At 49.0% G+C, this 14,304-nt stretch overlaps 1 protein-coding gene across 2 annotated transcripts; it reads right to left on the bottom strand.

Moving 5' to 3' along the window:
• Positions 1 to 490: 490 nt before the first annotated feature.
• Positions 491 to 13,082, bottom strand: LOC134031176 (retinoic acid receptor alpha). 2 transcript variants are annotated; one of them, XM_062474706.1, is made up of 8 exons: positions 12,927 to 13,060; positions 9,134 to 9,275; positions 7,012 to 7,116; positions 4,208 to 4,368; positions 3,887 to 4,063; positions 3,516 to 3,720; positions 3,022 to 3,180; positions 491 to 2,816 (listed from the first exon to the last, which is right to left on the bottom strand). In XM_062474706.1, exons 2-8 carry the CDS (start codon positions 9,243 to 9,245, stop codon positions 2,620 to 2,622), a joined length of 1,116 nt encoding a protein of 371 aa, XP_062330690.1. In that variant the 5' UTR covers positions 9,246 to 9,275; positions 12,927 to 13,060; the 3' UTR covers positions 491 to 2,619. The 2 variants fall into 2 exon arrangements, with proteins under 2 accessions (XP_062330690.1, XP_062330691.1); XM_062474707.1 differs by lacking the exon at positions 7,012 to 7,116 and having other exon boundaries at positions 12,927 to 13,082.
• Between the last annotated feature and the right edge of the window lie 1,222 nt (positions 13,083 to 14,304).

Genomic DNA, 14,304 nt, shown 5'->3' with positions numbered 1-14,304 from the left:
TGCTGTGTGTCCCCCATTATCTTATCTGTAAGAGTTTCTATAAGAGAGCTATATACAAAATGCCCCCTTGTGGTAACCAAATGCCAGTGCATCAGATTAATTCTGGGGCCAAGCCTGGTTGAGGAATACTGGACTGAAGGACCAGAAATGATTATCACCATACAGCAACATACATATTTGCTATTTTTCACCGTATGTGTTTGTGATTTATATTAGGACATTCGTGATTTGAAATGTATTTCCCAGATACTTGCATTTGTTGGCAAAGAAACAATAATGTTGTACCTACATGTGGAACCATCAAATCATTTTATAAATGCTTTAGCATATGGAGAGAAATTCCACAATAACATCACTGCTACAATTCAAAGACAATCCACTGGATGGCAGTATATGATTATTTCTCTCAGTCATCTTTTCACATCTCAATTTATCCACAATTTCACAAACATTCAATGTTGCAACAGCAATAGATAGCACGCACATTCAATAATTATTAAATGTTGGTTTTATTTTGTTTTAAGTCGCCTGATAATCTTGACAAAATTGCAACATATTCCATAATTCTCAAACCGAGGGTGTGTCTGTTCCTATTCCAGATTCGCCGTGGAGGGAAAACTTGTGCGCTGTTCTGGACAGGTTGAGTCTTGATTGATGAAAGCAGCTTTGACCGTACAAATAAAGAAAAAAACAACAACACATCTACACTTCAGAGAGACTCCATAGTGACATTCTCTTCAGAAACACTTGCTGGTCAAGACCAGTTTCTCTGCCAAGTCCTCCTTCTAACAGGACTAACATAAGTGATTGATGAGGACACCAGGGGCTCAGTAGCAGGGGTGTGTGTGTGTGTGTGTTTAAGTAACTGGAGCTGGGGCACAGCACTAGAGAACGAGGCAAAGCACACAGAATGATTCCTTCCTGAGACATTGGTGCATTTGTGGTACAGTAATGATCTTTTCAATGAGATGTGTGTGTGTGAGTGTGTGTGTGTGTGTCTGAAAGCCAGCCTTTGTGGTGCTATTGATAACTGGCAAATATTAATGACATGTCATTGCTCTGGATGCAACCAAAGGTCACAGATTGTTACAATAAATTATTAGGGAGATAAGAAGTCCTAGTCAACATAAACTTAAGGGGGCTTTACATATATGACCAAAAACAGAGGCTTTCATCCATTCCATACATTTGTCGTTTCTCTTAGACTCCTGTAAGTACAGTGTATACCATTGCTAAGATTGCTCTATGTAATCATACTGTGCCTATAGTCAATGCCTTGTGAGTAACATGTTGTATCAATCACTTTTGCCAGACCCAAAAAAACAAACATCTTTCTCTGTAACATGGTCAAATAGCTAGGTCCCATATTTTAATGCTATTGTGTCATGGTATGAAATATCTGTTGAAAAGTGAGGGAACAAAGTAAAATCATCTGTATAAGCCTTGAACAACTTGGGGGATTCCACGGGCCTGTCCAAAATCAAGGAGCACACCAAATATGTATGTTTCCTTCAGTAAAATGTGCTCAGAATGTATTTTTTCTTGAAACACAAAACCTATAAACAAAACACAGAGAAGGTATTTGTTTTAAAAATCAAGTGAAGGCTAAACTCTTCATAGTTTAAAGAAATGAATACAGCTTATATACACAAACTCAAAGGCTACTTAAAATACATCTTAATAAAGAATCTTCATTCATTTGATTTCTTGAAGGACCTGTGACCATATCATACAACCAAGTTCATACAATCATTTTTTTCATTCTCTTTGCAGCAAAAAGAAAGAAAAAGAAAGAAAAAAGAGAGGAAAACAAACCCAACCTGGAATAGTATGTGATATTTATCGCATCTTTTTTTTCTGTGCACGTGTGTTTGTTTGAATTAAATAGAACTTTTAGCTTCTTTACTTTTGTTGATGAGATCATCATCAGTCTGCAAAAAAAAACCCCGATGTAACCTCTCTTGATACTCTTGATGGTTAAGAAAAGATGAAAACAGTGGAGGAATACAGTTTCAAATTTCAGAAAAACCTTTTTTTCCCCAACCTGTCATTCCATCATGGACAAGTCAAACACAATAATTCCTAACTTTTCTCTATATATTTATATATCTTTTGTACGAAATCTGTTTTTCGAAGTTGGAAAAATGATAAAGACCCAGTCTTTAGGTGCGGTTTTGGCAAGTCCATATCTGCAGTCCGCCACCTTCTGAGAACAACGAAAAAAAGTGTCAGGTGTTAAGTCTGTCCCCGTCTCGCCAGCGTCTATAGAACCAGTCTCCACAGCTCTCACAGGGGCCCCTCCTATTGCATCCATCAGTCTTTCAGAAAAAAGTGGCGAGAAAGAAGGGAGAGGAGATGGAGGACCAGGGGGACGGAGGAGATATCAGCAGTGTTTTTACAGTATCTTCTCTTAGAGAACCCCCCCCCTCCTGACACCTCTCATCGTGTCCACACAGTGTCTTGAACGGGGGAGTGGAGCTAAAGGATGAGAGTGTGTCGAAAGCCGAAGGGGACCCGCGAGTCCCAACGCACGGCCGGTGTCTAGCCCCTCCCCCGGCTGCAGGAGGGGGGGGATGAGGATAGACAGTGTGGGGCGAGAGGGATGGATGGATGGGGCTGCTACGGTGATTGTGTAGCGGGACTGCTTTGGGCTGAGCTGGGAGACAGGCTGGGACTGCAGCTGCCTGGTGGGGCCCCGCTGCTCCGGGAGCCTGTGGCCCCGCTGTCCAGACCCTCAGAGTTCTCCAACATCTCCTGGATGAGAGGCGGCATGGAGCCTGGGATCTCCATCTTCAGGGTGATGACACGCTCGGCCCCTTGGGGGGTGAAAGGCAAGAGGACAAGGTTAGAAGACAATGGGCAACAGTAACCTCATGGTAACCTCACCTGAGATTTTTTTTTTCCCTCAGAATTTTCTTCAGAAATAATTCACATTACTGTTTGAGACCATTTGTGTCGATGACATACTACGCTTAGACAACAAAGAACAAGTTCCTCGATGCGCGTGAGGCAGAATCTCACCTTTGGCGCTGATGCTTCTGAGGTCGGTGATCTTCATCAGCATCTTGGGGAACATGTGTGGTTTGTGTGGCCTCCTCTTCCTCACGTAGATCTTCAGGGCCTCCAGCAGCGGCTCCTGGAGGACGTCCACCTTGTCTGCTTGCTCCAGGTCTTGCCGGTCTGTACAGTCGCCAACGCAACGCAAATACCACACACAATGTCAATATTGAGCATTACGAACATCACACACTATCAGTAGTGGTGGTGATGTTTTGTATAGGTTACTACAGGGAGTCTACAAGATAACAGCACAGAAGGAACATGACTATTCACGTCTACATATTCATCAGACTCATCATCCAAATATATTTGATAACTTGCACTGGCTAAGACATGCTGTACTGTTAAAACTGTACGATAAAAGGTATGCTGTAGGGGTTTGTTCGTGAAACACTCAGTGATGTGCCGAGTGTACACCAAACAGTTCAAATAAAGTATACGAATGCCCGCAGTACCTCCACAGAGCAGGCAGATGGCGCTGAGAAGCCCCGTCTCTGCATCATCCATCTCCAAGGGTAGGAGCTGGTTGGCGAAGGAGAATACCAGGTCGGTAAGCGGGCCGAAGCCAGCGTTGTGCATCTGGGTACGGTTCAACGTCAAGCCGTCCGAGAACGTCATAGTGTCCTGCTCTGGCGTGTAGCGCGTGCAGATCCGGAGAATCTGAGAGAACACACGGTGGGATTAGATGAGCTTGTTGGATGAAAATGCAGATCATACTGATAATCTTAGGAATTGTAGTCATCTACTGTTCATGAACATTGACTTGTTACGGCCCTCAGGCGAACACAATAACACACACACACACACACACACAGATTATCCTTACCAGTATGTCCAGACAGGCAGCTTTGAGGAGGGTGATCTGGTCAGCGATAGTGAGGGTGGTGAAGCCAGGCAGCTGTTTGGCAAACTCCACCGTCTTGATGATGCACTTGGTGGACAACTCGCTGAACTTGTCCCACAGGTCCACATCCAGAGATACGCGGCGCTCCGAACTGTTACTCTGGAGGAGGAGAACGAGTCAGCACTGACGAACGCACGCGCTGACCAGCCAACACGCACCACACACCAACTGTTTCGAGATAGTGCTGTCAAGCAGCCACGTCGGTTTGAAACCCAAACCCACCCAAACCCACCCAGCACTCACCGTAGTGTATTTTCCCAGCTGACAGAGGGAGGGGAAGGTCTCCTGGTGGGCCTTGCGGACCCTCTCGATCATTTGCTCCGTGTCGGGGGTCAGAACGTAGCTCTCCGTGCATTCCTGCTTCTTCTCATCCTTCTTCTTCTTGTTTCGGTCGTTTCTCACCGCTAAGAGGCACAAAGAGACCAAGGGCGGCTTTAGCATATGGGGCATCTAGATGTACATACTCTCTCACAATAATCATATCATGTGCTCATATCAGTACTAAGCAGGAATACAAAATATATCTTCTGAGCACAAAGGAGGTAATTCAGTGTGGAAAAAGGTGGAACTATTTTCAAATTGTTTTACAAAACTAGGAGCGGGAGTGATGGAGATATAAAGGTAAGGTAAGACAGGGTCCGGGGTAGGTGCAGCTGGTGGAACAGCAGAGCGGGAGGACAGCACCGGGTGGAACCCCGACGTGCTGCAGAAGAAGCCGGGCTCTCCTACGACTGAAACGAGATAAATGATTGTCACCGGGTTCTCCGACGGGGGAGAGAGAGGAGAGAATAGAAGCGAGGGAAGAAAGATGCCATTCCCTGCGGGTGCTCTCCCGGAGAACGTGGCTGCTACACACTCACAGCCCCTTCGTCTGAAATGACAAAAACACTGCAGACAGTGTTTAGCATCGGAATCCCATTAGAGGTCTATCCAGCCCTCTCTCTTCACACTCCCCCCACCACGCTCTCTCTTTTTCTTGTCATCCCCCCTGCCTAACCCTCGGGTGTGGAGGTCTGACAGGGGTGGGGGCTGCAGGAGGTGGGGGGGGGGCTGGTGATGAATAGCATGGGGGGTTGAAGTCGTCCATAATGCTGACAAATTGCTGCTGCTTTCATTAGGGGTCCCTGGCTAATCTAATAACATAATATGACAAATATCCAGGGTGGTAATGGTTTAAAGGGCTTCGGCTGAGCCAGCGTCGAAAAATAAACCCCCTCCAGCGCCCACTCTCTCACTGCTTCGCCCGCTTTCCTTTCGCACATTTCCACTTCTCTTCGCTCGCCTCGCGAGGTGTGTTTTATCGCTTGTGTCTTTATCTCTGTTTCCTACATGGAACAACTCTGCCGAGGCACAGACCAAGGAGCAGCCGGGCCTCCCCTGCCTCTGACCCCAGACACATCCTGGAGGACCGGAGGAACCTCAGATCCGTGTCTGGAGGCTGACGTCTCGCTGCTCCACAGCCCTGGCAGGCAGGGAAGGCTGGCCCAGGGCCAGGGAGAGCTGCACCACACAGGGACTACAGCTCATTAATCATCCCAGGGACAGGCCTCTCTCCCTGGGATAACACTGAGGAAGAGAGAGGCGGGGGTGGGGGTGGGGCGGCTGGGCATCCAGACCCACCCAACACTACATCGCACCACAACATCTTAGCTAAATGTTTTCTTTCATCCGCTTTGCTACTTTGCAACGTCTAGATTCGCACCGAGTACACATGTAAACAGCGAAGCAGATTAACTACGTGCAGCAGCTGTCTGTGACACACACACACATAGGTGTGATGATTGCATTGTCTGCCAGCCTTACCTGAGAGAGCTAAATGATGAGTGGGTCTGGCCCCTACTTCCTCCCTCCCTCCCCCCTCCCTCCCTCCCTCCCTCCCACCCCCCCTCCCCCCTCCTCTCTCAGGGGGCTGCCTGCGCTGCTGTGTGTCCCACCTCCATTAGAGGAGGTGGGAAGGAGAGCCTGCCTGCCTGCCTGGAGATGTTCAATCCCTCCCTAAATAAAAAGTGGGGCATCCTTAACGCCGAGACATTATCCCGGCTGACAAATTGGCAGCGCGATCATAAGCTGCACAACACAATTTAATGAAGTCATTAAAGAACTATTAGCCAGGACTCACAATCTATCATGGCGAATTGCAGCATGTAATAACTGGAGGGAGATCCATGGCGGGGAAGCACAAGAGAAGAAAGCAATACTGCCTGCCTTCTTCGCTCTGTGTGTGTGCGTGTGTGTTTGTGTGCGAGTGAGAGAGCAAGCTTAGCCTCTCTCCAACACAATGTGAATATGAGGGGGTTTTCCCCTGTGTCCTCAGACGCTTTCTCCACCCTCAGGTGGTGTGCTGGAACATTTGAACAGAAGCACGCTGTAGTCTGACCTGGGGAACAGCACCCCTGTCACTCAGCCACTGTCTGCACGGGGGATTTCATGGCAAGAAAGAAAGGCTTTGTGTGCTCAACGCGCCTGTGAGAAAATGTGTTTTCTGTGCAGGTGTAAACGTGTTTGTACTATATATATATATATATATATATATATATATATGTGTGTACATGTTGGAGGGAGGGGGGCCAGGCAGAGATCATTTGAAGGTGGAAAATTAAAGTGCTGGCAGCTCTTCCATCACACAGATTCAATTCAATGGAAAGATAAAAATGTCAATGTTCGCCAGCTCCCGCCTTTTGCCTTCGTGGCACGGAGGACAGTGATGAAACTTTCCCTCACTCCCTCCATCCACTAAGCTCCTCCATCCCTCTCTCTTTCTCATATTTCCCCTCTCCCTCTTTATCCAATAATCGCATCCTCCCCCCCCCCCCCCCGCTCTACTCTTCAATTCTAGACTGCCCTTTCCTCTCCTTCCTGTGTCATCCCTCTCTCTCTCAATCGCATTGACTTCCACATCTCTCCCTTCCATGCTAGGGGCTCGTGCATTGGGGGTTGCATTGGGGATTGCAAAGACAGGGTGGGGGGGGGGGGGGAGTGGGGTTGGGTGAGGGTGGGGGTATGGAAGGGTTGTGGCGTAGAGGGGTCGGGGGGAAGAGGCTGCTTACCCGGGGGAGCCCTGTCCGCCCCAGTCTGTCCCAGCCCGGTCTCCAAGGGTGGGGGCGGCGGCTGGGCGCCCGACGCCATCCCGCCTTTGGAGCTGGAGCGAGGAGCTGGGGCGACAGAAGGAGGGGCACACGTTTACCCCCTTCTCTCACTGAGACAGGGCTCCCCCTTCTCTCCACACACACACACACACACACACACACACACACACACACACACACACACAGCCAAGATCAAAAGGACACGGTGGGGGTTTGTCACACACCGATAGAAATATTTTTTTTTATGTACAGGTAATGACCGTATACCTGAGCGAGGTGGGTTTCGTTTAAGGGCTACCAGACAACTGTCAGGTTCCTAAGTGATCACAAGTGGTCATCATTGGTACTGAAGAGACTACCTCCCAGTCGGATCAATAGTCATCTGATATCACTCTTTCTTCTAGAGAGAGATGTTATCATATCACAGCATGCAGGAGAGAGTGTGGGCTTTCACAGGGCTGGCGCCTCTCTCTCTCTCTCTCTCTCTCTCTCTCTCTCTCTCTCTCTCTCTCTCTCTCTCTCTCTCTCTCTCTCTCTCTCTCTCTCTCTCTCTCTCTCTCTCTCTCTGTCTCTCTGTCTCTCTTTCCCCTCTCTCTTTCCCCCCTCTCTCTCTCTCTCTCTCTCTCTGGCTTGGCATGACCACATGGCATCTCTCCTGGCACTGCTGTCAGAGCGGTTTGCCCGTTCAAGGTCAACCAGACATCCCCTAGAGTGTGTTTACGTGTGTGGGGCTCCCTGCTGGTCCCAGATGGCAAGCTTCTCCCCTTCCCCACCAACAGAGACTAACTCGCCGGCCAGCACGACGCAGGGCCGACTGCAGATACGCGTCTCAGCCCAGCACGCTACTACACACACCAAACACCAACTCGCAAAACTGACTGGAAACTTATGAGAGAGCAAATATTTTCCCTTCGAGTGTCTTTTCAACAGTATATACGCTTCTAGTGCAGTACAGGTTTTGCACCAGTAGATGGCAGTGCGATTACAAGCTATCTCCACGAGGAGCTAAGTGTGTATGAAAGAGCTGCCTCCTGTGATCGCCCTAACCATGATTAATGGGCCCATTCAGAGGTAAGGAGCTCAGAGGATAACTTACTTTACAGTAGGCCTTGGCCGTACCGGTGGGGAGCACCAGGAGCTCTTACTGTACACAGCACAGGTGACAGGGAGAAAGGGACTGTGTTATGTAAGTGTGTGCGTGTGCGTGTGTGTGTGTGTGTGTGTGAGAGAGCGATTTTGTGTGTCATCGTGCTTGTGTTTAAAATTCATCTGATGTAAAAAGAAAATAGAAGAATCGTCACACAAGTCTGGTTCTCACCTACACCAATTAGTTCATCAAATCTGACAGTATGTGGGTGTGTACGAGAGTGTGTGTGCGCGCATGCATGACGGAAGGAGGGCGTCACACAGCCTTGGGATACACTGATGAGAGCAGAAACCTGCTCTTTGGCTCTCCACAGGTGATAACATATTCATCACAGAGCCCCGCCAAGCCTCACAACACTTTCACAATAAGTGCAGCCCTCACGTACACACACGCACACGCACACACACACACACACACACACACACACAGATTCTCATCCAACTTGATAAAAAAAAAAGACAGTAAGTGACTCACTGTCTACTTAAAAAAAAAAGGTATGCTGACTTCATGGCAAAATAATTAAGACACAAGGCCATCTTAGCCACCAATGTGTTCATAGGTATATGTTATATTGACTATTCGTTTAGACTTTATGTTCATGTGACCTGACAGTTCAGTATTAGTAGCTAATTAGTAGCCTTAGTTAACATGTTTCCACAGTGGTGGCCGTCCTTCACCACCACGACTGGACAAAGATAGTGGGACACACAAACACACGACATAACTCTGATGAGGTCATGAATATTCAAATAACTATTTAGTTTATATAGCGATAGAAATCAGCCCGTGTCTTCTGGTAATACCATGATGCGGTTGCATTCAGCAAGAATCATGGACCTCCATGTTCTGAGGAGTGAATTTAAGAGGGCCTGACAGCAAAGCACTCTGGGTACTGTAGTTTAGGGGTGTACTGCTCCTACTACTATCACTACTCACACTCCTTGGACATCCCCACTTCCAGGCACTTCTGCAGCCGGCAGTACTGGCAGCGGTTGCGTGTGACCTTGTTGATGATGCAGTTCTTCTCCCGGTGGCAGGTGTACACCATGTTCTTCTGGATGCTCCTCCGGAAAAAGCCCTGGGGGATGGAAGGGTGGGCAAGAGATGGAGAGAGATATGGAGAGAGAGATGAAGAGAGAGATGGAGAGAGAAATTGAGAGAGATGGAGAGAGAGATGGAGAGAGAGATGGAGAGGGAGATGGAGATGAAAAAAATTGTTAGAGAACCTGTCAAACTTTTAGATAGAAGTCCTGTATTTAGGACAGATGTTCAGCAATTAAAGGCAATAAGTTACCAAACACCAAGCTCTTTAAGGGCTTAGTAAAGCATAATCTGGACGAGGACAAACATTAACTCCTGTTGCCATTCCATGAGGTCACCCACCTGGCTTCATACAGGCGCATTAGCACACATTAGACACATAAGGCTTTTAGTGAGGGGCTTGGAGGGCCTGAAAGACCGAGGCCAGCTTAACTATCTTCCTACCTAGCCTTGGCCTACTTTATAGGGTTTAACCAGGCAAAAAGCAGTTCTGGATTCAGGCCAACTACACATCATCATTACAGCAAGAGAACATTGGTTTTAGAATGCTCCCCAGCCAAAACAAAAGCACTCTTCCTTCCTTCTCTCCCTCTTTCCCTCCCTTTTGTCTCTTTCTTTTCAATCTAAACGGATCAGGGGGAAATCTGAAATGAAATTAAACTAGAGTGAAAGAAGGAGGGGTAAAAGAGCACCCAATGCCAGGGGGCAAAGCCAAATGCTCTCATGGCTGTTATTTTGACTGCAGATGTATTGTGGAGAATGACGATTAGAGACGTGAGGTCAGAGAACTACAAATAGTACAAACATTCATGGCACAAATAAACATCACAACCAATACAGATAATACTGCATGCAACTCACATGGGCAGGCCACACCCCCTTGTTAGCTTTAGACCAATTAGACGCCATCTCACATTAGCCCCCCCCCTCTCTCCTGTCACATGACCTTGGAAAAAAACACCTACTAGGCACTGCCCAATGCATTCAAGGCTAGCGATTGACTGGACTTCTCCTGTGCTAGGCTGTAAGTTCAGTGCAATGTTGACTGGACTGGGGAGAGGGGTGGGCCATGTTTGGGTGGTGCCGTTGGCAGGGGAGTCCAGGATGAAGCCAGGAGATTAGATCGTTGGCCCTCCGACAGATGGCCGACAAAATAAAGCCTGCAGTTTGTCCTTCCCGGATCACTAGCTATATGGTATCTGTCCTCTTCTCCTCCCTCACCTCCCTCACCTCCCTCACCTCCCTCACCTCCCTCACCTCCCTCACCTCCCTCACCTCCCTCCCTCCCTCCCTCACCTCCCTCACCTCCCTCCCTCCCCTCCCTCCCTCCCTCCCTCCCTCCCTCACCTCCCTCCCTCCCTCCCTCCCTCACCTCCCTCCCTCCCTCCCTCACCTCCCTCCCTCCCTCCCTGGGTTTGAGGTATTTCTGTGAGTGTGTGTGTGTTATGCTGCTTGGGGAAAAAGAAGTGTGTGCATCCTGATAACAGCAACCACTCTGGAACGTAATAAACACACACACATGGCCACTTGTCTTAAGTGTGTGTGTGTGCATGTGTCGATACTCCAGGATGCTTGAGCAAACCCTATTAGCTCCGTACACACCTTACTCCACGTACAAAACTCCCAGAAAAAAAACTAACCCTAACCCTTCTAAGTCTTCACTGAAAAAAAACTATTAGCCTAAAACAAAACATAGCCGTCAACAAAAATATAAATCAAATAAACAGGCTCCGGGACTATAGCTAGGGCTATAGGCCTGAGGCTGGAGCTAAGGCTAGAAATGGGCCATGAGCAAGGCCTGTAGCTGGGGGTATGGCTAACCCTGAGGCTGAGGATAGGGCTAGGCCAAGGACCAGTGCTGGGATAGGGATCAGCCTGAGGCTGAGTCTGCACGGAGCATCAACACCCTGGCCCCGGGGTTAGGTAGTTAGTGAGCGCTGGAAACGCTGTCCATCGTCCCTGTGATCCGTTGGTGGCCCGAGCCCGACCCTAGTCACGGGAGATTGACCCTCTCCTTTTGACACCAGGGGCTCAGGTGGCCCTGGCCAGGGATTGGCTGTGGCCTTTGCTGACTCTCCCCCCACCAGGCTAGCCTATTGTTTCCTTCCTTCCCTCCCTCCCTCCCTCCCTCCCCCTCCCTCCCTCCCTCCCTCCTTCCCTCTCTCTCCATTAGGAGTCATTGCTTCCTGTGGCCTTAAGCCTCTTTTTGTATCAGCGTGCTTAATCCGCCCAGCGACATGGCCCTCAGTGGGCCTGTCAGCCACCCCTGCCATGTTCAGAGGAGAGGAGGTGGGAGGGAGGGAGGGGAGGAGGGGAGGAGGAGGGGAGGAGGGGAGGAGGGGAGGTGTGGGACGGCCATGTATGTGCATGTGAAGACTGCAGTCAATTCAGCCCGAGTGAATGTGTCGCGTGTGCATTTCCATTTCCATTTCCGTGTGTGTTCTGAGCATGTGCGAGCATGGCAACGCTTGATTACGTGGGAATGAAGGGGGGGGATTTCTCTGAGAGTTCACAGGAAAAGCAGGAATCCTCTCATACGTGACTTTCACACACTGTGCCCAGATTAAGTTTGCCTTCCCAGCCTCCCATTGAGAGTGTGTGAGTGTGTGTGTGTGTGTGTGTGTGTTTGTGTGTGTGTGTGTGTGTGAATATGCCCAGTCTCTGCCTCTCTCACTGAGCAGCTATCGCCACAGCAGACACACAACCAAAGGGACTGGGTAAAGGGGCCAGCCAAAAACACGACGCGGGACGAGCGAGCATGGAGGACCCTGGTCTCTCTCTCTCGCTGCTATGAAAGGGGGAGGATGGAGTGCCTCCATGCTGTGGCGTGCCCATGAATATCAGGAAGAGAGCATGCAAATGGAGATGCTATGGTGACCAGGAGGGAAAAAAGTGTGGGAAGAAGGGGATCGACTTTCAAAACAAAAACAAATGAGTCGTCTCTTCAGGTCACCGCTGCTCCGTTGGTTACTTGGCGACCGTGTGCAGTCCTTGCTCTCCTCCCGCTCTGGCTCATCCTGGGTTACAGAGGCACTTTCCCTCCCTCCCCCTCCCTCCCCCTCTCTCCCCCTCTCTCCCCCTCCCTCCCCCTCCCTCCCTCCCTCCCTCCCCTTCGTGGCAATGCTGACACAAGTTTACACAATCTGGCCCTGTGCCGCTTAGGAGACACTGATAAGGCCAGCGCAAGGCCAGGGTTCCTGCTTTCTGATAGCTGTGGGTGTGTGTTTGTGCATGGTGGAGGGGAGGCCAGGAGATCAGAGATAGCTGGTCGTATTAGCTCACACACTTCCAACAAGCCCATGGTGATAGTGTGGGGTGTGCAGCAGGTAAGGAAACAACTGATACAGGCTACATATTGGACTAGATTTCGCAAGCAGTGCCTCTATCAGGCAGGCAGAGTCCTCCATGATAACAGAGATACAGAACAGTGCCATGCTTGGCTATGCAGCATAGATAGAGCCACAGGTTAATGGGAGTAGCTCCATGGTTTGAAATGCAGTCATCCCCTATACAATCAGCACATCACCGCCACGAGTCCAGCAGTCTAACCCTTCGAAGATACCAAGCATGATATGGCGTGGGCTAGGTGTATTTTTAGTGAACCATGCTATTTCACATACACGGGGTGTGGTATCATGTGTGAACACATAAGACACGCACAGTCATTGTGTGTGTGTGTGTGTCTCACCTTGCAGCCCTCGCAGGCGCTGACACCGTAGTGGTACCCTGAGGACTTGTCCTGGCACACAAAGCAGGGCTTGTAGACCCGTGGGGGAGGGGGTGGCGAAGGGGGGCTTGGCACTATTTCCTCTGAGCTGGTACTCTGAGTTTCTATCGCTGTGGAAGAGGGTGAGAGAGAGAGAGTTATATTTAGTACACAGGTGTGTCTGCGGGAACAGTCAATAAAGACGATGGCACGTCAACACATTTGGCCTATTTGACACACACCTTCAGGACAGACACACACCTTCAGGACAGACACACACCTTCAGGACAGACACACACCTTCAGGACAGACACACAGCCACACCATCACGCTCACGTCCCTCACGCACACATTGTTGCGAAACCCATAAAAATCTAAGATAATGCACACATTCGCTGGCCTCAAATGTGTTTAAAGCTACAGGGCCAACTCTAAAAATGCTGTGACACTTTCACATTCACCATGAAAAGACCGCTCCTCACAAATCTCTCATGGACAATAATAAACTCCAGCAAGTCAAAAGGACTGGATTAGAGAAAGCCCAGCCATCCTTGTTCATGCAGATAACCTTGGGGGTTCAGTGCCTCAATGAAGATGAAGCTCTCTCCACACAGATCAAAGATAAGGATGTCCTGAACGACTGTGCAGAGGAACCGCCAGTGGGGAAGGAAGTCAATAGATAGGCTAACTGTATCCTCCTCAAATGAGGCCCTGAATCCATGTGACTACACATAACCCTTTTGTAAATAACCTTTTCATTTGGCTGTTGTTGTTGGTCATTTTAGCCGTGCAGGCCAGTCCACAGACCTTACAGGAGAGGCCAGCTGATTCATTTAGCAGATAGTGGTGTTGAAAGGAGCTGGCTATGCAGCAGCAGCTAATCCCTAGCATCTGGACAACACGGACTCTGTAAACATGGGGTCAGCAGAGACATGGAGAGCAATCTGTAAGTGCTGGGTTTAGGTAACTTGGTTGACCTTTGCCTATTCTGTGTTGCACAACAGAATTGGAACCACACAAAAACAGGAAACACGCAAACACACACACACACACACTAGTACAAGCGTGAAAACAAACACCACACAAGTTCACACACGGAAGAAAACAAGCAATCACACACTCCACACCCACACATGGTAAAACAGGACCAGTAATGACATGGACGAGACACATGACTCTTGTTCGCATGAGTGTGGTTATTTGAGCGTGGCTGTTGGAGTGGGGTTATTTGTATTCATGATCCACTAATATCTCACCAAGGAAGTGCAACAAAGCTTGGAGTCCATGTTTCTCTGTGTACGACTGTGAGTGCGTGTGTTTGTGTGTGGGTTTGGGGGGTTGTGTCTGTCAAGTGTGTTTA

The sequence above is a fragment of the Osmerus eperlanus genome, chromosome 12, assembly GCF_963692335.1.
Source record: "Osmerus eperlanus chromosome 12, fOsmEpe2.1, whole genome shotgun sequence".
NCBI lineage: Eukaryota > Metazoa > Chordata > Actinopteri > Osmeriformes > Osmeridae > Osmerus > Osmerus eperlanus.
Note: the sequence above shows the minus strand (reverse complement) of the source record. Positions and strands in the feature narration are given on the sequence as shown.